A 26,400-nucleotide genomic window follows, 5' to 3' on the forward strand; every position below is an offset into this window, starting at 1 on the left:
GTTGGAGTTCTAGCATCAAAAACCATGAGACAATACGGTACAAGCCAACCCATTTTGTGGTAGTTGTAATAGCAGTCCTGTCAGACTAATGCAGCCCATCTTCGTCTGAGGAGACTTACTCTGTTTTGCCCGATGAACCAAATCTGTAGTTATTTTCCCAGTTTGAGAACACATAATTGGAATATACATAATCAGCAGCTTGAAGAATCCCACATTGGTTCCCTGACCTGTGTGATGAGGGTTATTATGGTAGGAAAGACCAAGTGGAAATGTCTAGAACTGCTATTACTGAGCAAAATAATAACCCAAAAGCAATATCATATTCCTTCAGGAACAGCAGAGATTAATGCCATCACCAAGGACATGAAGAATGTAGGAGTGATGATTCCCACCACATTCCCATTTAACTCTTCTATTTGGCCTCTTCAGAGAGCAAATCAGTCATGGAGAATGACAGTGGGTTATTGCAAACTTAACCAGGTAGTGACTCCAGTTGCTGCTGTTCCACATGTGGTATCATTGTTTGAATGAATTAATACATCTCCTGCTGTTGATCTGCCAAATGCTTTTCCTCAATACCTTTTAATACAGATCACCAGAAACAGTTTGCTTTCAGCTGACAAGGGCAGAAATATGCCTTCACTGTCCTACTTCAAGGCTATATCAACTCTCCAGGCCCATATCATAATTTAGTCAATAGGGATCTTGATCACCTTTTCCTCCCACAACACATCACACTGGTCCATTACATCAATGACATTAGGCGAATTAGACCTAGTGAGCAAGATGTAGCAACCACTCTAAACTCGTTGGTGGGAAATAACCAACAAAAATTTAGGGGCTGTCCACATCAGGGAAACCTCTAGGTGTTGAATGGTGTGGAGGTATGTTGAGATATCCCCACTAAGGTGAAAGATAAGCTGTTTCATCTTGCCCCTCTTACAACCAAAAAAGAGCCATGACATCTAGTTAACCACTTTAGATTTTAAGGTAACATATTCTTCCTTTGAGTGTGCTACACTGGCCTATTTTTGAAAAGATGCTAGTTTTGAGTGGGGACTGGAGCAAGAGGAGGCTCTGTAATAAGTCCAGGCTACCTTTCAAGTTGCTCTGCAAGTTGGGCCATATGATGTTGCAGATCCAATGGTCCTTGAAATGTCAGTGGCCAATAGAATCTTCAGCAGGAGAATCACAGCACAGATCCTTATGATTTTGGAGCAAAGGCCCATCATCCTCTGCAAATAGCTAATCTCCTTTTGAGAAACAGCTTTTGGCTTGCTACTGAGCTTCAGAAGAGACCAAACTTTTAACCAGGGGTCAGCAAGTTACCATGTGAAGTCAGCTTCCCACCAAGCCATGAGTTTGGATGTGCACAGCAGAACTCCATCATCAAAAGGAAGTGGGTTATACAGGATCAGGCTTGAGTAGGCCCTGAAAGCACAAGTCATTTACACAAGGAAGTGGCCCAAAGACCAAGGCCGCCACTCCTGCCAAATTATTTCTCTCAGCACACAGCCCCTTAAGAGACTGCCGACAATCAATGGATTGAAGAAGGAAACATGCAGGCCTAGTTTACAGATGTTTCTGCATGATATATAAGTACTGCCTGAAAGTGGACAGCTACAGAACTACAACCCTCTCTGGGACATCCCTGAAGGAAAGTTGTGAATGAAAATCCTCCCAGTAGGCAGGATTTTGAGCAGTGCACCTGGTGGTTTATTTTTCTTGGAGGACAAATGCTTAGAGGATATGCATTTATATATCAATTAATGGATTGGCTGGATGGTCAGGAACTTCGAAGGGAAATGATTGGAAAATTGGTGACAAGGAGGTCTAGTAGAGAGGTATATGGAAAGACATTTATGAATAAGCAAAAAACATGAAGGCATTTGTATCCCAAACACAACAATGATTTCGTTGAACTGGAAGCTTACACTGCCACCCACCACTTTGGGCTCTTCATGCCTCTGAATTAAAGTCAAAGAAGGTGTTCCTCTACTGGCTTGGGGATTTTTTTTGTTTGTTTTTTCACTTTTACAACCCAATAATTTATTGATTTTTAGAAATTGTTGGTGTGAACATTTTTATTTCTTCATGCATGTCTTTATTTTATTACTTTTGTACCTATACACTGGATAAAGGGAATGTCAGTCACAAGGATTTACAGTCACACAGTCACACAATAGAAGCTATTTAGTTCTACAATCATTATCAAAGTGAAGGCTACTAGATTACATTTCCACAATTTCAGGTGTTTCCTTCTGGCTATTCTAATACACTAGAAGCTAAAGAGAAGTAGCTGTATAATGAGACTCTAGTCATAATCATTTGCTAAATCCTAATTTCTTGGTTACACCTCCTCCCTCTCTTTTGATCATTGTGTCAAACTTCAGGGATCTGGGCAATGGACGTTTTAACTTCTTCATGCTAGAAAGGGGTGTAGACCTTATAGGGTGATGGAATGACACTGGTTGATGTTCTTGGAATGACTGATGCCTCCGGGATTCAGGGCTTACCTGGTCTGGGATCAATCTGGAGGCTTTTAGTTTCTGAAGAAATAACTTACCAAGAAAAACTTTTATAGAGGCTTATATTAGGGTTTTCAGGAATACTGTTGATTGGGAGTGGCATACTGTGGCCATTTGCAATATCTGGCTGAAGTTTGCCTATGAGTGACCTCCAGAATGTCCTCTCAACTCTATTTGAAATCCTTAGCCACTGAAACTTTATTTCATCATTTCCTATTGCACTTTTGGTCAAGAAGACATTCTCAATCCCATGATGACAGGGCCATATTCATCCCCAGGAATCATATCCCTTGTTGCCAGGAAAACTTATGTCCAACAGAGGGGAGAGGGTGGAGAGTTTATCTGCAGAGTTAGCTTAGAGAGAAAGGCCACATCTGAGCAGTAAGAGAGGTTCTCTGAGGGTGAATCTTAGGGACAATTATAGGTAGGCTTAGTTTCCTGGCTGGAGTGATTTACCTTGATTTCCAAGAGGAAACAAGACTGCTGCTACACAATGGAGGTAAGAAAGAGTATACTTGGAATATAGGATATCTTAGTACTGCCATTCTCTGTGATTAACATCAGTGAGAAAGTACAACAACCCAATCCAGACAGAATTATTAATGTCCCAGACCCTTCAGGAACAAAGTTTGTGTCAGTCCACCAGGCAAATAACCAAGACCAGCAGAGGTGCTTGCTGAGGGTAAAGAGAATGTGTAATGGGAAGCAGAAGAAAGTAGTTACAAATACCAGCTATGGCCACATGAACAGTTGCAGAAATGAGGGCTGTAATTGTTATGAATATTTCTTCCTTAATTTGTTATGAATATGTTTGTTTGTGTGTGTTCATATTTGGAAAATGTCCAAATCAAGGCATCATTGAGGCAATGGTCTCTTCTTGTTGACTGGCTGCCAGTTATCCTTGGCTCTCCTGTCACATGCAAGGCACAAAGGGGGCATTTGATGCTCTCTCCCTTCCCTTCAAGGTTTCATTGATTTTAGCTTCTTGCTTCTATGGCTTTCTCTCTCTCTCTCTGTCTGAATTTCATTCTCTTTTAAAGGACTCCATGTATAGGATTAAGGCCCATCCAGATTGAAGTGGGTCACGTCTTAACTGAAGTAGCCTCATGAAAAAGTCCTATTTATAATGGGTTTGCATCCATAAGAATGGACTAAATTTCAGAACATGGTTCTCTGGGGTACATGCAGCTACAAATTACCACATTGTCTTGTTCCCTTATCACATAAGTTGCTTTAACTTCTTGTCCTAGTACTTACACTAAAAGATACCAAAGATAAGAGTGAATATTACCCAAGGACTTGCATTCTATTCTGGGAAAAGTGTTATTGCATTTTCATTTGTATGCAGGACTTTTTGTAGGCAAAAATATGTCAATGTTATTGTATTTATTTGGAGATTAGGTATTTTTTAAAGAGATGTGTATGGTTGCCAAGTTGACAAGTGGACTGTGATGATGAAGTTCATGAGTTAATTTGGCTAGGTTATGGTGTCTAGTTGTTTGGTCAAGCAAGCACTGACCTGATTTTTATTGTGAGATATTTCTTACATATATTCAAATCTATAATCAGTTTTGTTTTTGTTTTTTGTTTTTTTTTTTGCATTTACAATCAACAAAGGTGATAGTCCTCAGTAATGTGAGAATTCTCCTCATCCAATCAGTTGGACATCTGAAAAGCCAGAAGTGATGACTTCAGCCAGCCAACATCTTCTGGGAAATTCAACATTAATTTCATCAGAGTTTCTAGATTGTGGCATGCCCTATGGAATTTGGACTTTTGGACTTGCCAATCCCCATGGTTGCTTAAGCTGTATCTTATCATCAATCCATCCATCTTTTTATACTCTGTTGTGTTTATCTGAAGAACACTGACTAATACAGTTGTTGATTATTAACTGGGTGATAGTACTTATGATGACAAATGAGACCTTACATGCACTCATTTAAACCCAAAGTTATCTGCCTATTGCTTCTTCCACTTGCAATCTTCATGCTCTGACTAGTCATATAATCTGTTTACTTTGACATGTAAGAGTTATATTTTCACTTCTTGATTGATTTTTACATCAATATAAGCATGAGCAATTACAAACGGAAGAGCAATTTGAAAGGAAGCAGCACATTTAACCAGGATGCCAATGAAATGGGCTTCAGTTCTTGTGCTGATACTTCTGAGTTGTTCCTTTACCTCTGGGAGTTGTGGAAAGGTGCTGGTGTGGCCAACAGAATTCAGCCATTGGATCAATATGAAGACAATACTGGATGAACTTGTTCAGAGGGGACATGAGGTCACTGTTCTGGCATCTTCAGCTTCCATTCTTGTTGATCCCAATGAATCTTCTGCTATTAAATTTGAGGTTTATCCTACGCGTCTTATTAAAGATGCTTTTGAAAGGCTTTTCATGCAATCGGTGAAGAAATTGACATATTATCCAAGAGATACATTTTGGACATATTATTCACTAATGCAAGAAACTGCTTGGGAATATTCTGCTAGTATTAAAAAGTTGTGTGAAGATGTAGTTTCAAATAAGCAACTTATGAGAAAACTACAAGAATCAAAGTTTGATATTGTTCTTGCAGATGCCATTGGTCCCTGTGGTGAGCTGCTGGCTGAGCTTCTTAAAATACCATTTGTGTATAGTATCCGGAACACTGCTGGCTATAACTTTGAAAGATATAGTGGAGGACTTCTATGCCCTCCTTCCTATGTTCCTGTTATTTTTTCAGAATTAAGTGATAAAATGACATTTATGGAGAGGGTAAAAAATATGTTATATATGCTTTATTTTGACTTTTGGTTCCAAACATTTAATGTGAAGACTTGGAATCAGTTTTACAGTGAAGTACTAGGTGAGTCATATTTTTGATTGGTAGCATGAAGTACTAACTTTCCTTGTGCCTTTGAAGAGGAGCTTGTAAAGATATAAAATCAGATTAACTGATTTTTTGTTAAGTACAATGATGAAATTAAAATATAAATTGATCTATCAAACTGATATTATGGAAAGGCTTATACTGTATGGTCACTTAGAACCATGTGCCCAAATACAAGGACAGGAAGTTCCAGGGAGCCATAATCTGTCAAATTAAGGCACTTAAGATTTCTTTAAACTGTTGCATATAATTTTACTATACCACATTTTTCATTCATGGGTTTTATTTGTTTCCATAGCAGGACTTCTGTGGCAATGTACAATTGATGGGATCCAAAGGTAGTTTAAATATAAAATGTTGAAATATTTTATAGAATAATTCATCAGTGAGTTAAGACTATTTACTTTTTTAAAAATATTTTTCTTTTGTATTGGGTGAGGGGAGAGTGATGGGGCAAGGTGTTAGCAGCTAAAGGAGGTTCAATATAATGTTGTTTCATGTTTTAAAAAGTCATTAGAATCTTCACTAAATGTTTTGATGAACATAGGCATGTAGACTGAGGAGTCACACACATATTTCTAGCATAACTATCTATGTAGTACAGGAAAATTGTTTCCCCTGGTGTAGCTCAGTTTTCTTATTTAGAAATCAAAATCTCCTGCTATATGACCTGAAGGATTCCTTCTCAGTGAGGGATAGGGCAGTTCTATCTCAGACTCAGAAACCTATAATTTGTGTCTAAAATATCTTATTGATCTGTTAGCTTAACAGCACCAATTAAAATAAATCCGTATAATTAGTACTTAGTGAAACTTGATGTTATTAATGATTTCACTTTCTTTCCCTAAATGCTTCAAACCATACGTTTTAGTGATCTAAAGTCTTACTGTAGGATTAGCATACAAGTTATCACTATGTATTTTTGGAAAACTATGTGTTTCCATCAAAAAATAAAGAGCCAAAATATAAAAGTGAGCCCATATCTCTATTTCCATAGATTCTGAAAATCCCCAGCTGCTATTTCCATATATTTTTAATTAATAAACTAATGTTATTAAGCTCCTAACATGTACCAAAGGCAGTAGTTGATATAAGGAATTCAGTCATACTCTCCAGAAACTCATAGTTTAGTTGAAGAATCTGTGACCATTGACCATCTTACTAAATGGTGGAAACTAGTCCAAGTACTCCTTGGAAAGGTGTTACAAAGGGTCTGATTGGATTAATTGATTGTGGAGGTCAAAATTCAGTTGTTTACCTTTGCATCTGTTAATTTTGCAGCTTTGGAGAGAAAACAAATGCATGTTAAATTCTGTGGTGGCTAAGGCTTCATAATTGTTTATGGTTGTGAATGTATATATAAATTGTGGTTTTATCAAAGCAAAGGTACTTTTAAACATCTTTGGTTATATTGTTCAAACTTCTTTCAAAAAATTACCTGGTAAATTCAGATGACAATTTTATCAAGTTTTCTCCATTTTTTTCCCACTCTTTTCCTTTCAGGAAGACCCACCACATTATATGAGATGATGGGAAAAGCTGAAATGTGGTTCATTCGAACCTACTGGGATGTTGAATTTCCTCGCCCACTCTTACCACATTTTGAGTTTGTTGGAGGACTCCACTGCAAACCTGCCAAACCCCTGCCTAAGGTAAATCTACTATGGTTTATTCTCTTTGATTTGTTTTGGATTTCCAGTTGGAATGATTCTGCATTCTTCATTCAGAGTGCTTTACTAAGAGAGAGATATTTGAAGTGGGGTAAAGTGACCTGTAAATTAGAAATGCATCACTTTCTAACCACAATATCAAGTATTTAAATTTCATTATTGCTATAGAATTAGGTGAGATTCCCGAGAGACTGAAAATAGGGGAGTTATCCAACACATAGGAAAGAATCAGTCTTTGTATTAGGGTTCTCTAGGGAAACAGAATCAACAAGAGATATTTATGAATATAAGCTATTATAAAAGTGTCTCATGCAAATGTGGGAATGCATGATTCCAAATTCTATTGGACAGGATGCACAAGTCCAAATTCCATATGGCAGGCAGTGAACTGGCAACTCCAATGAAAGTGTTTGATGAACACCTCAGGAAACACTTCACTGGCTAGCCAAAGAAGTGAAGGTTCTCTCTCTCTCTGTCTCTCCCTCTCTCCCCCTTAAAATCTTCACCAGGTTGGATTAAATCCAGCTGACTGAATTCTCTCTTTGAGGAAGACACAGCCTTTGTTGATGTAATCACTCACAGGTGCAGTCAATTGACTGATGATTTAATAAATCATTCTTCTGGTTATTCTTCTGCAGTAATTGTTAGGCTAGTGCTTGCTTGACTAGACACCATCACCTGGCCAAGTTGACACATAAACCTAACCATTACAGTCCACCCCTTGACAACTTGGTGGTTATACACCTTACCTTAAATCATACTTCATCACTAAGTTGAGAACAATAACAAGCATATATTTCACCTAACAATACCCAGTTGCCCATGTAAAACCAGAAATTAACTAAATCTCTCCAGGATAGGGTGCAAATCCTTGGGTGACATTGACTCTTTATTTATTTATTTATTTATTTATTTATTATTAATGCAATTTTATTGAGATAGATATATCCACATACCATACAATCATCCAAAGTGTACGTTCAGTTGTTCACAGTATCATCATATAGTTGTGCATCATCATCACAATAAATATTTGAACATTTTCATTACTCCAAAAAAATAAAAATAAGAATAAAAAGGAAAGTAAAAAGAACACCCAAAACATCTCATTCCCCATCCCCTCTTCTATGGTTTTTTTTTTTTTTAATTCAGTCTTATTGAAATACTTTCACACAGCATACAATCATCCATGGTATACAATCCACTGTCCACAGTATGATAACATAGTTATGTGTTCATCACCACAATCTATCTCTGAACATTTTCCTTACATCAGAAAGAACCAGAACAAGAATAAAAAATAAAAGTGAAAAAAGAACACCCAAATCATCCCCCCATCCCACCCCATTTGTCCTTTAGTTTTTATCCCCATTCCTCCACTAATCCATACACTAGATAAAGGGGGTGTGGTCCACAAGGTGTTCACAATCACACTGTCACCCCTTGTAATCTACATTATTATATAATTGTCTTCAGGAGTCCAGACTGCTGGGTTGGAGTTTGGTAGTTTCAGGTATTTACTTCTAGGTATTCCAATATATTAAAACCTAAGAGGTATTATCTACACAGTGCAAAAGAATGTCCACCAGAGTGACCTCTAGACTCCATTTGAAATCTCTCAGCCACTGAAACTATTTTGTCTCATTTTGCATCTCCCTTTTGGTCACGAAGATACTCTCAGTCCCACGATGCTGGGTCCACATTCATCCCTGGGAGCCATATGCTGCATTAGCTGGGAGATTTACAATCCTGGGAGTCAGGTTCCATGTATGGGGGAGGGCAGCGAGTTCACCTGTCGAGATGGCTCAGGTAGAGAGAGAAAGGGCCACATCTGAGCAACAAAGAGGTACTCAGGGGGAGACTCTTAGGCACAACTACATGCAAGTTTAGATTCTCCTTTGCCGTAACGAGCTTCATAAGGGCAAGTCCCATGATCGAGGGCTCAGCACATAAAACCGCGAGTCCCAAAGTTTGTGACAACATCAATGCCAGTGCAGGTGAGGATGTCCAACACATCCGCACCTTCCCCCAGATCCTTGGGGCTGGGGAGGGGGAGGCTGCGAATATATTTTTTATTATCTGCCCAAATTACTCTGGGATGTGACATTGACTCTTAAAATTGATTTCTTTTAGATTAAATACTGTGAAATGAACAATACAGTTTATATCATACGATAAAGGGATAAGATAGAGGAGAAAACAAAAATATTTGCTCTCTGGGCAAATACAAACATACTCATAACAAAACAAGGAGGAAAATTTCATGCCATCGTAGTCCTTGTTCCTGTAACTGGTCATATGGTCATAGTTCATATTTATCACTACCTTCCTCCACTACCCATTCCATGTTCCCTTTACCCTCAGCAAGCAATTCAGCTGGCTGTGTTTCTTTGCCCAGTCAGGTGACCCAAACTTTCATTCCTGAAGTTTCTTGGGCATTGGTGGTCCTGCCTGGATTGAGTTTTTGCAGTTTTCCATCGACTTTAATCACAGGGCATGGTAGTACTAAGAGACACCCTGGGGATCTCCTGTATTCTAGGAAAGCTCTTCTTTACCTCCATTGTGTAGTTGCAGTGCCACTTCCCCTTGATAGTCAGGATCAATCACCTCAGCCAGTATAGTAATTCCCTTCCTTGTCTGTTGATTCAGAGGCATGTGAAGCCCAAAGTGGCCAAGTGGCAGTCTGAACTTCCAGTTCAATGGAATTATTGTGTCTCCTGGTGGAAGCACTCCTCCTTTTGGAACTGAGACTTGAAGACCAGCAGAGCTTAAGGTTGCAGGGACAGGAAGCAAAAATTTTCATAGTGAATCACTAGGAGAAATAGTGAGTGATGCCATTCCTATTTCCACCCCATGATTCCTGGACCCATGAATCCTGGCTATGGGAAAAACAGCTCCATAGAATGGATGCTGATTGAGAGCATACACAGCTTCCTGGAGTACACTGCCCTATCCCTGCAGGTTATTGCCATCTAGTTGGAACCATAATTGAGTCTTCAACAGGCCACTCCACCATTCTATCAACCCAGCTGCCTCTGGATGATGGGGAACATGGTATGAACAGGGAATTCTGTGCACATGTGCCCATTCTCTCACTTCATTCACTGTGAAGTGGGTTCCTTGTTGAGAAGCAATGTTGTGTGGAATACCAAGAGTGTGGATAAGGCATTCTGTAAGTCCATGGATGGTAGTTTTGCTAGAAGCATTGTGTGCAGGAATGGCAAACCCATATCTGAATATTGTGTCTATTTCAATGAGAACAAATTGCTGCCCTTTTCATGATGGAAGTGGTCCAATATAATCAACCTGCCACCAGGTTGATCACCTCAGGGAATTGAGCCATACTCAGGACTGAGTGTGGTTCTCTGCTGTTGGCAGATTGGGCACTCAGGAGTGGCTATGGCCAGGTCAGCCTTGGTGAGAGGAAGTCTACTTTGCTGAGCCCATGCATAACCATTCTGCCATGACCACTTTGTTCATGCAATGACAGGAGTGGCTGGGGAAAGAGTCTGAATATTATACACTGAAAGGGGCATCTTATCCACTAGATTATTAAAATCTTCCTCTGCAGAAGTCACCTCTGGTGAACATTCAGATGGCAAAAAAATACCTTCATGTTTTTTTCTCAGAGAGTTCTACACACATAAATTTTCCCCAGACTTCTTTGTCACCGATTTTCCAACCATGTTATTTCCAACTCCCTGACCATCCAACCAAACCATTAGCAAAAGCCCATGAATCAGTATACAAACACCCCTCTGGCCAGTTCTCCTCCAGGCAAAATGAACAACCAGGTGCACTGTTCAAAGTTCTGTCCACTGGGAGGATTTCCCCTCACAAGTGTCCTTTAGGGACATCCCAGAAGAGGACTGCAGTGCTACAGCAGTCCGCTTTCTGTTTGTGCCTGCATGATATGCAGAACCATCTGCAAACCAGGCCCAAGTTTCCTATTCCTCAGACAACTGATTGTAAGGAACTCCCCAAGATGCCATGCCTGTGGGCTGGGAAAGAGTAGGTAATGTGGAAGGATTGAGGGCTGTGGGCATTTGGACCGCTTCCTCATGTAACTTACTTGTGCCTTCAGGACCCACTCAAGCTCTATCTCATGCATACTATTTCCATTTCATGATGCAGTGCTGCTGTGCACACCCAACTTTATGGCTTGGTGGGTAGTACAGCACCCAGCTCATGATAGGTAACTCAGGTCTCATGGTAACTTGGTGGCCCAAGGTTAAGCATTCTGTCTCTAGTAAGGCCCAATAGTAGGCCAAAAGTTGTTTCTTAAATGGAGAATAGTTATCTGCCAAGTGTGGTAAGGCTTTACTCTAAAATCCTAAGGTTCTTCATGGTGATTCTCCTATAGGAGCCTGCCAAAGACTCCAAACAGCATCTCTATTTGCCACTGATACTTGGAGTACCGTTGGATCAGCTGAATCATATGGTCTAAGTGGCAGAGCAGCTTGCACAACAGGCTGAACCTGTTAAAGAGCCTCATCTTGTTCCTGTCACCACTCAAAACTAGAAGCTTTTCTGATCACTCAGTAAATGGGCTGGAGTGGCACACCCAAATGAGGAATAGGTTGTCTCCAAAATCCTAAGAGGCTGATTAGGCATTGTGCCTCTTTTTTGGTTATAGGAGGGGCCAGATGCAACAGCTTATCCTTCACATTAGCAGGGATATCAACATGCCCCACACCACTGGACACCTAGAAATTTCACTTAGATGGAAGGCCCCTATATTATTGTTGGATTCATCTCCCAATGTCTAACATGCAAATACCTTACCAAAAAATCAAGAGTAGTTGCTACTTCTTGCTGCCTAGGTCCAATGAACATGATTATCATCAATATAATTTTTCACTGTGATGTTTTGTGGGAGGCAGAAATGATCAAGATCTCTATGGACAATATTATGACATAGGGCTGGAGAGTTGATATACCCCTGAGTTAGGACAGTGAACATATACTACTGTCCTTCCCAGCTGAATGCAAATTATTTCTGGTGGTCCTTGGTAACAGCTTATGAGAAAAAAGCATTTGCCAGATCAGCAGATGCATACCAGGTACCAGGGGATGTTTGGATTTGCTGAAGCAATGATAACACATCTGAAACAGCAGCTGCAATTGGAGTCACCAAATGGCTAATCTTATGATAATCCACTGTCACCCTCAAAGAACCATCTTTTTTTCTGCACAGACTGCATATGACAGTTGAATGGGGATGCATACTTCAAGACCTTAAGTGTGGCATTAATCTCTGAAATCCCTCCATGAATCTGGTATTGTGTCTGGTTTACTATTTTGCTAGTCAGGGGCAGTTCTACTGGCTTCCACTTGGCCTTTCCTACCATTATAGCCCTCACTCCACAAGTCAGGGAACTAATGTGGGGATTCTGCCAGTTGCTGAGTATATCTATTCCAATTATGCATCCCAGAACTGGGGAAATAAACAGAGAATAGGTCCAGTGACCCATTGGATCCACTGTGAGATGGACTTGAGCTAAAACTCCATTGGTAACCTGACCTCCATAAGCCACAACTCTGAATGGTGGACCAGAGGATTGTTTGGGGTCTCCTGGAATTAATGTCACATTTGAGCCAGTGTCTAATAATCTGCCAAATACCTGATCATTTCCTTTTCCCCAGTGCACAGTTACCTTGGTAAAAGTTGTAGATCCCCCTGGGGAAGGCTGGGAGGAAAATTAACAGTATAAACTTTGGCAGTGTAATAGGGTCCTTCTCCAATGTTACACAACCTTCCCCTCATTCAAGGGGCTCTGAGTCTGTAAACTGTCTCAAGTCTGGGAATTGATTAAGGGGCTGTGACTCTCTTTTTTTATAATTCAAGGTAGACTTTTGTACACTTGACCTAGAATTCTTCTGCTTATACAGATCAAACAAGCATTTAGTAGACTGTCCACCCATTTTGCTTCTAGGTACTCCATGATCTACTAGCCAATGCCATAATTTTCTTTGAATCAGATTATCTTGACTGCTGCTTTGAGCCTGTTTTCCATTATGATAGACACTCTCACCTTGTCTTTGGTGATTAACTGTTGCCCCAGGGCTTCTGCCAATTCAGTATCCAATTATCCCCATTTGTTTAAGAATTCCAGCTCAGTGACAGCAGTTCTAACAGTAATACCTGACTTATGTAGAAGGGTGACTACAGAGCTCTTCAGGGGTGATGGAGGAGTTTCACAAATTTATTCCTCACAGTCTGGGTAAAAGGTGTATCCTCTGGACATTTCAGGGGTATGTGAGCAGATCTTCCATGATAAATACATTCTAACATTCCAAACTCTCTAAGTCATTGAATACCCTCCTCTACATTATACCAGGGTAGTTCTGGCAATTTGACTACAGATAATGTTGGCCACCTTTTGATCCACGTGGCAGGCAACTACCCAAATAAACCTTTAACACCATTTCTAAGCACTCAAGCTACAACACTGAATGCAGAATCTCTGCTTAGCGGGCCCGTATCAATACATTCAGGCTGATCCAACTTTATATTCCTTCTATTATTATCTCATAGCCTTAGTATCCATTCCACACATATTCTGATTTCTGTCTATAAAAGCAGGAAAACTCATTCAGTTCTTTTGAAGCATTGTGTACATCCTCATGGGTCGCACCTTTTACCTCACCCTTCAGGGCCTTTTGGGACTTTAGTCTAGTTATAGCTCTTGAAGAAAGACTAATGCTGGGGGTGGGTCATGAAAATAATTAGAAATATCCCACTAAACCATTTACCTCAACACATTCCATTGCAGTTTCATTTCTTGAAAAAATGATTAATCTCTCCAGACAGAGGAATGAGGGCTGCTTCCTCAGGGGAAGTGATTATAGGTTTAGCAGGCACCGAAGGGCTAATCTCTTTTGGTGGAGATTGGGTGACAGGCTCCTCATGGCACATTGGAGGTGGCAAGCTGTTTCCTCAAAGCAGGCTGGAGATTAGGTAGCTGTATCCTCAGGGCAGACTGGAGGTGGGGAAGCTGTTTCCTCAGTGCAGACCATTACATGTACATCTAGCAAAGACTCAGCAGAATCAAGGGTTCCAATGCCCTCACTGCCATTATTATCAAACCATATGTCCCTATACCAAGTTTCAGGATCCCATTCTTTTCCAATCAATGCCTTTACCTTTACAGCAGACACCCTGTGAGGTTGTGATTTTAGTTTACCTTGTAAATATGTTACTGACACAATGAGATGCTGGGTCTGGTTTTCAGAAATCTCAAGTCTGTGACAATAGGATTTCCTTTCTGGGCACACATAAAAGCCTTTACATTTCTCATACAGCACTTAAGTTTCAAACATGAAGCCTTTAACTCATCCTTGTGTCTTATAACTTCATTCAGCGTATGTAAGAGCAACCAGCCAACATCATTATACCTCTTAACCCTTCAAAACTCTGTTAAGGTGTCAAAAACACTGTCACCCAGAGCCTTGCTTCATACAAGAGTATAATTAAAAGAATAAAATGGTGATATTTTGCATATCTCCATTGCCAGCTCAGGCCATGGACTGTTAGTGCAATCTTGATTATTGGAAATGTAGTCAATAGTGACTTTGACTCTAATCAGAGTAGAAAACCAACTGTAATAGCCCATTTTAAGATCCTGTTTCACAAGAACCACCCCACTTCTTGTACCAAGTTGCATTAGTTAAGGTTCTCTCGGGAAACAGAATCAACAAGAGATATCTGTAAATATAAGGTTTTTTAAAAGTGCCTCATGTAACTGTAGGGGTGCATGTGTCCAAATACCATAGGGCAGGCAGCAAACTGGAAACTCCAGTGAAGGTGTTCAGTGAACACCTCAGGAAATGCTTTGCTGACTAGCTGAAGAAGAAGTGACGGTCCTCTCTCTCTCTCCCTTAAATGTCTTCAAATGATTGGATTAAATCAAGATGACTGAATTCTCTCATCGAGGAAGACATGCCCTGTGTTGGTGTAATCAGTTACAGGGGCAGTCACTTGACTGATGATTTAATAAACCATTCTTCTGGTTTATTAAGTAGCCACAAATATCCTTGCAGTAATGGTTAGGCCAGAGTTTGCTTGACCAGATACCTGGACACCATCACCTGGCGAAGTTGACACATGAAACTAAACATTACACTCATTCATTCAAAGAATGTGAGAAGAGCAGTTTCCATATTCCAGGTGAGCTAAGTGCTGGATATGCAGAGAGACAAAGTAGAGATAATTCTGTCAGCACATATCATATACTTCTACTTGAAAAGATAGACAATAAGCAAGTAACAAAAATGAAGAGTGAGATACGTTATAATAAGGAAATAACACTTTACTAAGGAAAAAGTTCATTAGGGACCACAAAAAGTAACCCAGAGTCATTGATAATTAAGGTGACTCCTGCAGCATGTGTAAGAATAAGCAGAAGAGGTGGGGCAAAGAAGGAGACACAAAAGAAAAACAGCAAGAACTGTAATGACAGATCTCAAGAACTCCAAGGTTAAGCTAGTAGAAAGAGGATGAGTAAAGGGGCACCTGACTCTAGAGAGGTAAGTTGGAGCCAGATAATATTAAGGAGATAAAACATCTATTAAAGGCATCAGGGAACCCATGAAAAGAGTTAAACAAGGGAGCACTGTTATTAGCTTTCTTTTTGTGAGTACCCCTCAACTGAATGGTAGAGAAGCAAGACTTGAAATGGAGATCAGATAGGAGGTTGGTACAGGAGTTTAGACAACAGATAATGGGAGATTAGAGTAGGAAGTTCACAAAAGGAAGACCAAATCTACTTCTAAAATAGTACCAACTTCATGTTGTTGTTGCATGGGAAAAAATAGTAAATACATGTAAAGTATTTAAAATGTCTCTGGCATATAGTAGTGACCCAAAAGCAATCTTAACTGTTGTCATAACTATTTTCATTGTTGTTATTTTTTGTTACATTAATAATACTATCATTATCTAATATGTACAAGGCACTTTAGATATAATTCCTCATTTAATAACTGGATATCCAACTGATAAAGAGAGTTCTATTCTCTGCTCCTAGAAACCCGGTGTCCTCTGCAGTTGTTTAAAAGTAGATGTGTTGCTGAGTGAAATAAGTAATGCACATAAGGGCAAATATTGTATGACTTCATTTATATGAAATCTCTAGAAATTGCAAATTCATAGAGACACAGAGTAGATTGGAGGTTACCACAATCCAGGGGAGGAGAGAATGAAGAATGGTTGCTTGGTGGATATAGAGGGTTAGAAATTTTAGAAAGTTTAAAATAAAATGGCAAAAATAATGTAGATGTATAAATTGTGGCAACCAGATGAGCAAATTGAAATGTTAAAATTTTAGTTGACTAGTATTCTAGGTTAGATGAAAGACCATCCCTCAACAGTATAAATGTGTCCCCAACAATATTGGCAGCCAAATCCAGAATTTACTCTTTTACCCCAGCATTTAAACAATTCCTCCTTTAGGATCCCAGAGTTACACATTTTAGAGCATAAAAAAGACCTTGTAGTCTATCGGAGCAGGGTTTTTCTGCCATACACCAAGTGTATATGTAAACCTCAGTAAATTTCCTTTGGGAAACATGGATCTTTTCTACATTATAGCTGTCTGACAGAATAAACACCAAGAAAATAAACCCTATGTATGCAATAAAGACCATAAATTCTGTGTATTTATAAATAAATACCAAATAATTTCTACCATTTATGTTGTTTCTAAGCTCCTAGAACAAGTACCATACAACGGATTTGAATTAAAAGGAATTTATTGGCTCATGGTTTCAGGAAGAAGAAGGCTTGCTTCCTTGTGGGGTTGGCATCTTTTGGCGGACCAGCAATTTTGGGGTTAATGGCTTTTGTGTCACACAGCAATGCACATGGTAGCACCTTCTTTCTCTTCCTGGTTCTATTGACTTTCAGCTTCTGGCTGTTCCTCATGGCTTCCTTTTCTGTGGCCTTCTCTATAAAGCTTCCAGCAACAGGATTAACACCCATCCTGATTCAATTTAGCCATACCTTAACTGATTCACTTCATCAAAAGGTCCTATTTACAATGGGTTCACACCCATCAGTAAGGAAAAAGATCGAGAGCATGTTTTTCTGGGGTACACACCTCTAAGTCAACACAATTTGTATCTGAAACTGTCCTTACTTTGGCACTGCAAAAGAATTCTGTCAGCACATAGGATACTATTCTTTATGAATGAAATCAAGACTCTAATATATTCTAAGGTATTATCACACCTTTAAGACAAATAAAAGCAACCATTCTTTACTGCATTATTATATGTTGCTCTTTTGTTATGGATCACATTCTTTCTTCACAGGAAATGGAAGAGTTTGTCCAGAGCTCTGGAGAAAATGGCATTGTAGTGTTTACTCTTGGGTCAATGATCAGTAACATGACAGAAGAAGCAGCCAATGTGATTGCATCAGCCCTTGCCCAGATTCCACAAAAGGTTAGATAAAGGCTTACTGGTGAACAATCAGTGAATAAGTTTGTCAAAATGTATAATGTATCTGATTATGGAAATTTTCTGCAGGAAGATAAACTGTTATGGTAGTTTCAATTTATCCCAGAATACAGGTTGAAAATAAAAATATAGACTTTAGGGGCTAAAATAATACACAGAGCATTTTTTATTGGTAATTACTGTAGCTTGACATTATGTAGTCAGAAAGAAATATAAGAGGTGTAGTGTTTAGTTTGTGTATTGTAATGGTATCATGGCCAAGTACCCAGAAATCACTGAAGTCTGTCCTTTCATTTGCTCCTTTCCCTTGCAAGATTCCTTAAGACAGTGCACACACTGCAGGCATTATCAGAAAGGAATAAAATTTAAAATCATAATTGCACCAGCACATCTGAGCAACAAACAGGCACTCAGGAGTAGACAATTAGGGACAAATATAAGCAGGGTTACTTTTGAACTTAACTTTACATTTTTATATGATCTAGCCTTTTCCTAATCATCTATGTTAGTTTTTTGCTAAGACGCTGAAATCACTTTAACATGCACATATCAAATTCAAGTGAACCACTGGTAAATAATACTCCAATTCAAGAGGATTGTTTGAGAATTCCACAATCAGCATCGTATTGAGCATGGAAGTGATTTGGATATGGGAGGCAATGTCGGTCACTGTTGGCAATGCTTTGTGGTGCTACTACTCCTATTATCGTAATGGTCAGTTTGTTAATCGGATCAGCTAAACAAAATTTTATGTAATCACAATTTTGGACTTTTTCCCAATACCCAAACTGTTATTTATGAATTACCAATGGGCTTTTCTTTTCCACATTTAAATAACTTCCAGAGCAGCCTAGCAATAGTGATAATACTTTGGATTCATGTCAAATATTGCCACTTGAAATTTACTTGGAAGTAGTGCTTTATAATTTGTGATGCAAAAGAAATCATACTTACTTCCTCAGCATAATTTAACTTACTTCTCACAAATAGCTGATTGCATAGATTTGCTAACTTTGTATATCAAATGATGTAGAAAGCTAACAAAATTGTTTATGTAACGAGTGCCTATAAGTAAATTCCCTTGATATCACTCAAAATGAAAACAAAAAGACCCACCAGTTTAATACTAAATTTGGAAGATGATAGCTAATATAATAAAATAGATAAGACAAAATAAATGTGTAGATCATTAGGAATTCACTATTTTTTTTGCACTAGAATTATAATGACGGCCTAACAGTTTCTTAAATACTTGAATTTCTTACTGATAATATCATTTATCTTAGTTTCATAATTATGTACCAGATCAGATACAAAAATAAATAGATTGAGTGTGCATATTCCCATTTACTTCAGTGTTTTATTAGTTCCAATTTCTGAACATCTCTTGACCTCGTTTCTTTATCTGTCACATGGAAGGGGTTTGACAAGATGATTGCTTAATCTACTTAGAAGTAAAATTTGCTATAACTTTGTGGTTCTACTCATGGAATAAAGCATTTTCTTCATCTTAATAGGTTCTGTGGAGATTCAATGGCAAGAAACCAGATACCTTAGGACCCAATACTCGTCTCTTTAAGTGGATCCCCCAAAATGACCTCCTTGGTAAGAATGAATAACAAACACTGAAAAGATAAGTAACAGCCAATCAGATGATAATAGTTTAACAGAAAATGAATTTATCAGATATTCATTATTGCAAACCCTAAAAGTAAAACATAATTTCTTTATATTCATTTTCCAGTCTTAGCAGGGGGAAAGGAAGAAATATCGGATCTAAAATTTTATTATACACAGTCACATTCCTTAAAGTCAGAATCAAAGTATCATTATTTCAGGTGTAATTACTTCTTATTTGGAATTTTTTAATAACTTCTTAGATGATCTTGCTCTCCTTATTCATTCTTATCACACCTATCCTATCCCCTATGTAGTATTTCAAGTGCCAGTGGACATTAGCAGCCATTCTTTTAGAATCAGTGGCTCTCCATTTTCCATAGGAAAACATTCAAATTCATTATCATGAAGTGATAAAACATTTTATGATGAAGTGTTACCTTACCTCCTTCTGATTACAGCACCAACACCTCACACTTCCTGCTGTCTTGGACACCCTAAATGTCAGACTCAGTGACTACTCCATCTTTAAGAGGTTATGCTCTAACATGACCCCTTTTTGCACATGATGTTACATTTATCCTGAATGTTCTTCAACTTGTCCACCTTCCCTTCATCTTTCAAGTCTCAAGGCACACAACATTTCTTTCATGAAGCCTTCACTTACCTCTCTAACATGCTTAGTTACTTCTTGCTCTGGGATCTGAAAACAATTTAAAAACAGTTTCATGGGACAATAGTCTATTATCTAGAAAATACTGCCTCACGCACTGCCTTATATTGCCCACTTCCCATTTAATTTGTAAGATATAATTAATTTTGCTAAATTTTACCCAATCCTAGGTCACCCAAAAACCAAAGCTTTTATAACTCATGGTGGAACCAATGGCATGTACGAAGCTATCTACCATGGGATCCCTATGGTGGGCATTCCTTTGTTTTGGGATCAATTCCATAACATCGCTCACATGAAGTTCAAGGGGGCAGCAGTGAGTCTGGACTTTGTCACATTGACAAGCACAGATCTACTTAATGCTTTGAAGACAGTCATCAATGACCCAGTGTAAGTTGTCCCCAAAAAGGTTTACTTCCTGTTTTTAGGAGAAAGATTTGTCAGAGGTTTGAGGAAAGTGGAGATGTTTTGGAACACTCAGTAGGGAGAATGAAAAGAATCACTGAAGAAGGTAACATTCAGAACAAAGTTGAAGCAGGGAACCACAAATGTTATAACAATACTAATCTTCACAACCAATTGACTTTCAACATTGAGAATTCATCAAATGTTTTAAACAATTCTAAAGTAGGTCCTCTCCCCAGTAAATCAGCAAGATATAATCAACCTCAAATTCCCAGTACATTTAACAATTCCAAAAATTTCTATTTTAGTTTTTTTAATCCCATTAATGATAAATGGTAAACACCTTGGATCTAAAATTTATCCAATAAAACTTTTGAAAAAAGGGATACTACTTATAAATGCATGCAAATTCTTAGGTGTTTTGGTTGTGTTTTTTTCTGTCTCATATGGAGGAATTATAAAATAAAACAGTGATTGACTTGGAAGAAATATATTGGAATATTTCAGTTCAAAAGCCAAAATTCCTGAAAACAGAAATATTTGGTGCCCAATTAATCTGAAGTTATACATTGATTTAAGTTTTATTGTTACTATTATTATTATTATAGTATTATAATTCATCAGGTATTTTGCTTTGAAATAACTTTAGATGAAATAAAACATTTTATTTGAGAATATATTGATAATAATGTTTGAGAATATATTGATAAGAATAGTGTAGTAGACACTTATATTTTCAAAGAAGTGTTATATTTGTTTCAACCACAACTATTGCCCATCCTAAAGGGCACCACATAAATCAGTTCTATTTTTCATTATTATATAAAGGAATATACCTTTCATTTGATGGGTTCACTCATGTAAAAGTACATTTTTCCAGTATAGATGTTTTTCTGTTTTTTGATTTTTAAAAAACTTAAAGCTGTCAGTGAAAAATGAAGATAATTTCTACATTTGCTGATATTTATGGTATGCTAGGCATGATACTAGTTCTTTGCATGTATTAAGACACTTCTTCATTACAGTCTTTCTATATTGTATTACAAAAATGTTTCTGGACTGGTGCCACCCTCTCAATAACTCAACCCTCCCACTGTGATTTTAAAAAGCAGGGAGACAAGTCATGTCCATAGCTGTTGATACAATGCTATGCTGTTACAACACTTTGGGATTCAAAGTTCATAAGTGATGTAGCTGTATGGCTTCTTTCTCATCTATTAGTCCATAATCATTTTCAACAGTAGAAACAAATGAACTGCAATGCCTCAAAGTAAAATGTTTAGCAATCTTCAGATTGTAAATAGTAATACTAAGAAGGACAACTAAACTAATAGTAGCAAACATTTACTGAGTAAACTACATGATAGGAACAATTCTAAGAATTCTAAGAATTAATCCATTATGCCTCACAATAATCATATAAGAAAGATACTGTTCCTATCAATTCCTTTTATCAATGAGAAAAGTGAGGCATAGAGAAAATGAAAAAGCAGATAGCAAATACCAGAGTTAAGAGTCAAACCCAGGCAACCCACTTTCACTGTTCTAACCACTAAATCACTGACCCAAGGTCAATTCCAATTTTGGGCAATACCAACCCTTGACCAGCTCTGTATAAACATGTCCCTGGACCTCATCAGGGATCTGCCTCCTCTCTCCGGCTTATACTATCCTGCACTGTGTCACCAAGTCCATTAGTAACTCTCCTGGATAATTCAAGTTCTGAATTCTCAAGTGATTTCTTTCTTCTTTTTTCCCTTTTGGTATTTAGCTCATTCTATTCCTCCCCGATATTCTCTCTTTCTATACTTCTTGAAATCCTATGCAATCAAAAAATTTGAACCCACAATCTGTGATCTGTATAATCATCTTTGAAGAAAACAATATATTTTCTTATGTAGCCCTCATTTTTACCCTCTGCATGAATATTTCACTTGTTTACATTTTCTAGTTCTTTCTCTAATTTCAGATCTGTTTCATTTTCCTTCAGCTATAAGGAGAATGCCATGAAGTTATCAAGAATCCACCATGACCAGCCCATGAAGCCCCTGGACCGAGTGGTCTTCTGGATTGAGTTTATTATGCACCACAAAGGAGCCAAGCACCTCAGGCCAGCTGCCCTTGACTTGACCTGGGCACAATACTACTCTCTGGATGTAACTGGATTCCTGCTGGCCTGTGTGGCAACTGTCACTTTCCTTATCATAAAGTGTTGCTTGTTTGGCTACCGAAAATTTGTGAAGACAGGGAAGAGGGAAAAGAAGGAGTAGAGTTCCTTGAGACCTAAGGCTATTAGGCATGGTAGGTAGGCTCACTCTCTTTAATTCAACCACTATGGCTCAAGTTGTGAGTTATTCTACTTTCACAGGGGAATAAATATGAGTGTTGTTGTTGTTGTTTTTTGATAAATTATTCCTCAATATTCATCAATTTTATTCATCAAACTTAAGAGGCAATTGTTGCTGGGGTCGTAAAGACAGATTATATTCAAGGTTTGATTCATGTTTTGTAAATCCTCAAAAGATTCTACTTTGGTGCTGATTTATGTATAATTTCATAACTTTTAAACAAAATGAGACTCATTGGAGTCTCAGACTACTGATTTGAGAAATCAAAAAGCCTAAAGATTTTACTGTGCATTTTCAAAAATTTCTTCTATATAAGTCAGATGCACTCAAATAGAATGCAGTTGTTCCTCAAGAAGCATAAAACATTTCTTCATGGAAATTTTCTTTATTTCTCATATTTTGATTGGTCCTAACTGACCTTCTATGTAGAATTACAAAACCTGAATTAAGTCTTTGGTTAAAAGAATGGAAGATATTCTCTACACAAGAGTTTAAATATGCTGGAGTTACTGTCCTTGCTTTCTTGAACAACACTTCCTAATTGGATAGTATCACAAAACTCTTAAAATCAAACAATCACAATTACTGAATAGAAGGGTAATACCTGGGAAGGGATGTGTCTTCCTGCCATTGCCACCTTCCAGGGTTATTCCAGTCACCTCTATTGATGAAACTTTCCTATTCAGCTAGTTAGTAAAGGAGAAATGTTTACAATGTCCAGATTCAATACCACAAAGCTAAATTTGGAGGTGAGAGGCATTAAATTGCAAACTGACGCAGCAGACGACAGTGTGCCAAAATTTCTCATTTGCTGGAATCCCAAAGTGTTTGTACCTTTGGGCCCTGCCTTACAGTAAGATTCAGATGAGCAAACGGCATGGCTTTCTTTTAAAAATGAAGTTTATGAAAGCAGGGTATGTGGAGGGAAGGCAATGAATAGAGAGTCCTGACAAAGATCAACATATAGTAGGTCCACTGGGTCTGCAGCACCACCGGTGGTCATTTCCTTGGTCCCAAAATGCATAATCAGAATAGACATAGTTGCAGATTGGGTTTTTGGTTGCAGTAGTAGCTGGCTTAGTCTTGGTTGGGCTCATGTGTAGACTTCATCTCTGCCTTGAGCCCCACTCTGCTCATGTACTGTCAAGCAGCACTGGAGGAGTTAGTTATTTGATGTCTCTCTATTGTGGGTATTAATTTTTACCAATCCAAAGTATATGAAAATTATCTCATTGGTTTAGTAGTCAAACTCCTAGTTCTTTATATGGTTAACCAGCTTTTCACATCTTTTTTGTATGTTTATTACTCTGTGTTCATGACTTATACTCATTTTCTATTGTGATGTTATTCTACTGATTCTTCTTTGATGTAGAGAAGTAATAAAGAGTATATTTGCATATTTGCTATTTATCGAAAAAAAAGAAAAAAAAAACACACTAGCATCCTGGGTCACGTATTCATGGATGACAGTGACTCAGTGTAACTGTCAAAGAAGTGAGATCAATGAAGGTAAGGTGAACTCTGATAAAAATTAATCTGAACCCCAAGGTCAGAGAAGATGAGCCTCTGGAACTGAGTATAGCAATCATAGGGAGGTCATGGAAGTTGCGAGAGCCAGGGTAAAAAAAAAAAAAAAATGATGCAAACACATTGAATCAGATCACATATGTTGCAACAAGTGGTGGTTTAACAACAGAAAAACAATTAGAAGCAAGAGAGCTTTGCTAGGGCTCTAATATCAGATGTTAATGAATAACATTTTATATTTATATCAGTTAGCTGTTAATTCCTAGAGCCTTTATTTGATTCATATTGGAAGCTGTATCAGTCTTAAGGTCAATCAGGAAAACAGAAACCATCTACATATTTTAAGTAGAAAAAGATTTAATATAAGATATTAAATGCTTACAATTCCAATTTTCTATAGGCTAGAAGAGAAAAAAACAGGAAAGGCTACCATGGACTTTCAGATTTGCCTGTTCTACAAAATATCGGGATGTTGTTAATGATGCCTAAATAAGGAAAATGGAGGAAGCTATCTTGAAGAGTCAGAGCTATCCCACAGCCTCAGGGAGGGCAGTGGTGTTCATAGTCACGGAAAACTTCACATGGGAGATAGCACATCTGCTAAAGTTCACTCATCTTCCCATTTCTGCTAGAGGAAGAATAAAATGACTTCTTTCTTACATATGCCTTCTCACATATGACAGCACATAACACAAATCCAGAAATTTGAAGGCAAGAGAGTCGAGAACACATACTTCCAAGTAAAAAAACAAGAGAGCCTAAAGGTGGTGGTACATGCTGGTGCCAAAAACAGAGAACAAACCATATCGAACACAGGGGCAGAGCTCAATTTCAGGATTTGTGGCTAGACTAGATAGGTAGAAATAGTTTATAAAGAGTCTCTATTTAAGGTATGGTAGACATGCAAGAAGCTTTTTGATAGCAGATCTACCCTGGACACTCTTTTGTTTCAGGTGAGTGCATAGTTGCAGAATCAAAGTTTGTTCAAATATTAGAAAACTAATTTGGCCGTGACACGTAGCTCATGGGCAAAGTCATGGGAAATAACCTAAGGTTTGCATTTTTCCTAACCAATGAACAGGACCCATCTTTGAAGCTTTTTCAACTTCATTTATTTATCCAAAAACAGACAGCATATCTGCAATCTCATATATTACGGAAAATATTAATGTGAGTAAGTAGAGCACCTACTCTCAAATATCTTAAAATTTAGAAGGGAAGAGAAGCATATATAGATTACAGTAGCAAAAATCCTCTGCAAATAACTACACTCCTTTTGAGAAACAGCTTTTGGCTTGCTACTGAGCTTTAGAAGAGACCAAACATTAGCCATGGTGCCAGCAAGTTACAATGAGACCTCAGCTGCCCATCATGAACTGGGTGTTGTCTGACCCACCAAGCCATGAAATTGGGTGTGTGCAACATAACTCTGACATCAAATGAAAGTGGTATATACAAGATCAAGCTTGAGCAGGCCCTGAAAGCACAAGTCATTTACAGAGGACGTGGCCCAATGCCCGAGCCCCTACTCTTGCCACTTTATATTCTCTCTCTCAGCATACAGCTATGGCCACCTGGAGAGCTGCCTCCAATCAGTTGACTGAAGAAGGAAAAACTTGGGCCTAGTTTACAGACATTTCTGCATGATATATATGTACCACCTCAAAGTGGACAGCTACAGTCCTACAACCCCTTCTGTGACATCCCTGAAGGACAGTGGTGAAAGTAAATAATCTCAGTGGGCAGGCCTTGAGCAGGCCACCTGATTGTTCATTTTGTTTGGAAGGACAAATGCCTGGAGGTCCATTTCTGTACTGTTTCATGGGGTATGGCCAACAGTTTGGAAAATTTTTAATGCTCACCAGAGGGTGACCTTGGCAGAGGAGGACCTTAATAATCAAGTAGATAGAATGATCTGTTCTGTGGATACCAGATGGCCTCATTCTCCAGCCACTCCTGTAATTGCCCAATGGACTCATTAAGAAATTGACTATTGTGGTAGGGATGTAGTTTATGCAGGTGCTTAGCAACATGAACTTTAACTCACCAAGGCTGACCTGGCTACAGCCACTGCTGAGTGCCCAATCTGCCAGCAGCAGAGACCAGCACTGAGTCCCCAGTTTGGCATCATTCCCCAAGGTGATGGTGGCAGGTTAATTACAATGGGTTGCTGCTTTTGGCATGTGGCAGAGAAATGTGACAGAGGAACCCTGATGCTGACAGCCTTTCCTCAGAAAAGGTATTCTTTTGTTGATGCCTTAATTTGGACATTTTTCATGGCCTTAGAATTGTACC

The 26,400-nt window shown here is 38.4% G+C and overlaps 1 protein-coding gene across 4 annotated transcripts; it reads left to right on the plus strand.

Annotated features, from left to right (window-relative positions):
* Window positions 1-4,538: 4,538 nt before the first annotated feature.
* LOC119529465 (UDP-glucuronosyltransferase 2B31-like) lies at window positions 4,539-24,725 on the plus strand. 4 transcript variants are annotated; one of them, XM_037829905.1, is made up of 7 exons: window positions 4,560-5,380; window positions 6,908-7,056; window positions 17,389-17,520; window positions 19,053-19,140; window positions 19,996-20,215; window positions 22,221-22,531; window positions 24,506-24,725. In XM_037829905.1, the coding sequence occupies exons 1-6, from the start codon at window positions 4,660-4,662 to the stop codon at window positions 22,498-22,500; spliced, it is 1,590 nt and encodes a 529-aa protein (XP_037685833.1). In that variant the 5' UTR covers window positions 4,560-4,659; the 3' UTR covers window positions 22,501-22,531; window positions 24,506-24,725. The 4 variants fall into 4 exon arrangements, with proteins under 4 accessions (XP_037685836.1, XP_037685833.1, XP_037685832.1 ...); XM_037829904.1 differs by lacking the exon at window positions 24,506-24,725 and having other exon boundaries at window positions 4,562-5,380; window positions 22,221-22,642; XM_037829907.1 differs by lacking the exon at window positions 24,506-24,725 and having other exon boundaries at window positions 4,563-5,128; window positions 22,221-22,642.
* The last annotated feature ends 1,675 nt before the right edge of the window (window positions 24,726-26,400 follow it).

Source organism: Choloepus didactylus, chromosome 3 (genome assembly GCF_015220235.1).
Source record: "Choloepus didactylus isolate mChoDid1 chromosome 3, mChoDid1.pri, whole genome shotgun sequence".
NCBI lineage: Eukaryota > Metazoa > Chordata > Mammalia > Pilosa > Megalonychidae > Choloepus > Choloepus didactylus.

What these genes read in the sequence shown, in the direction of transcription:
- LOC119529465 (XM_037829905.1), top strand. Translation starts at nt 4,660, where the DNA reads ATGCCAATGAAATGGGCTTCAGTTCTTGTGCTGATACTTCTGAGTTGT. An exon ending in TTGCCCAGATTCCACAAAAG is followed by an intron (nt 17,521 to 19,052) that starts GTTAGATAAAGG and finishes TCATCTTAATAG; the next exon opens with GTTCTGTGGAGATTCAATGG. An exon ending in ACAGTCATCAATGACCCAGT is followed by an intron (nt 20,216 to 22,220) that starts GTAAGTTGTCCC and finishes ATTTTCCTTCAG; the next exon opens with CTATAAGGAGAATGCCATGA.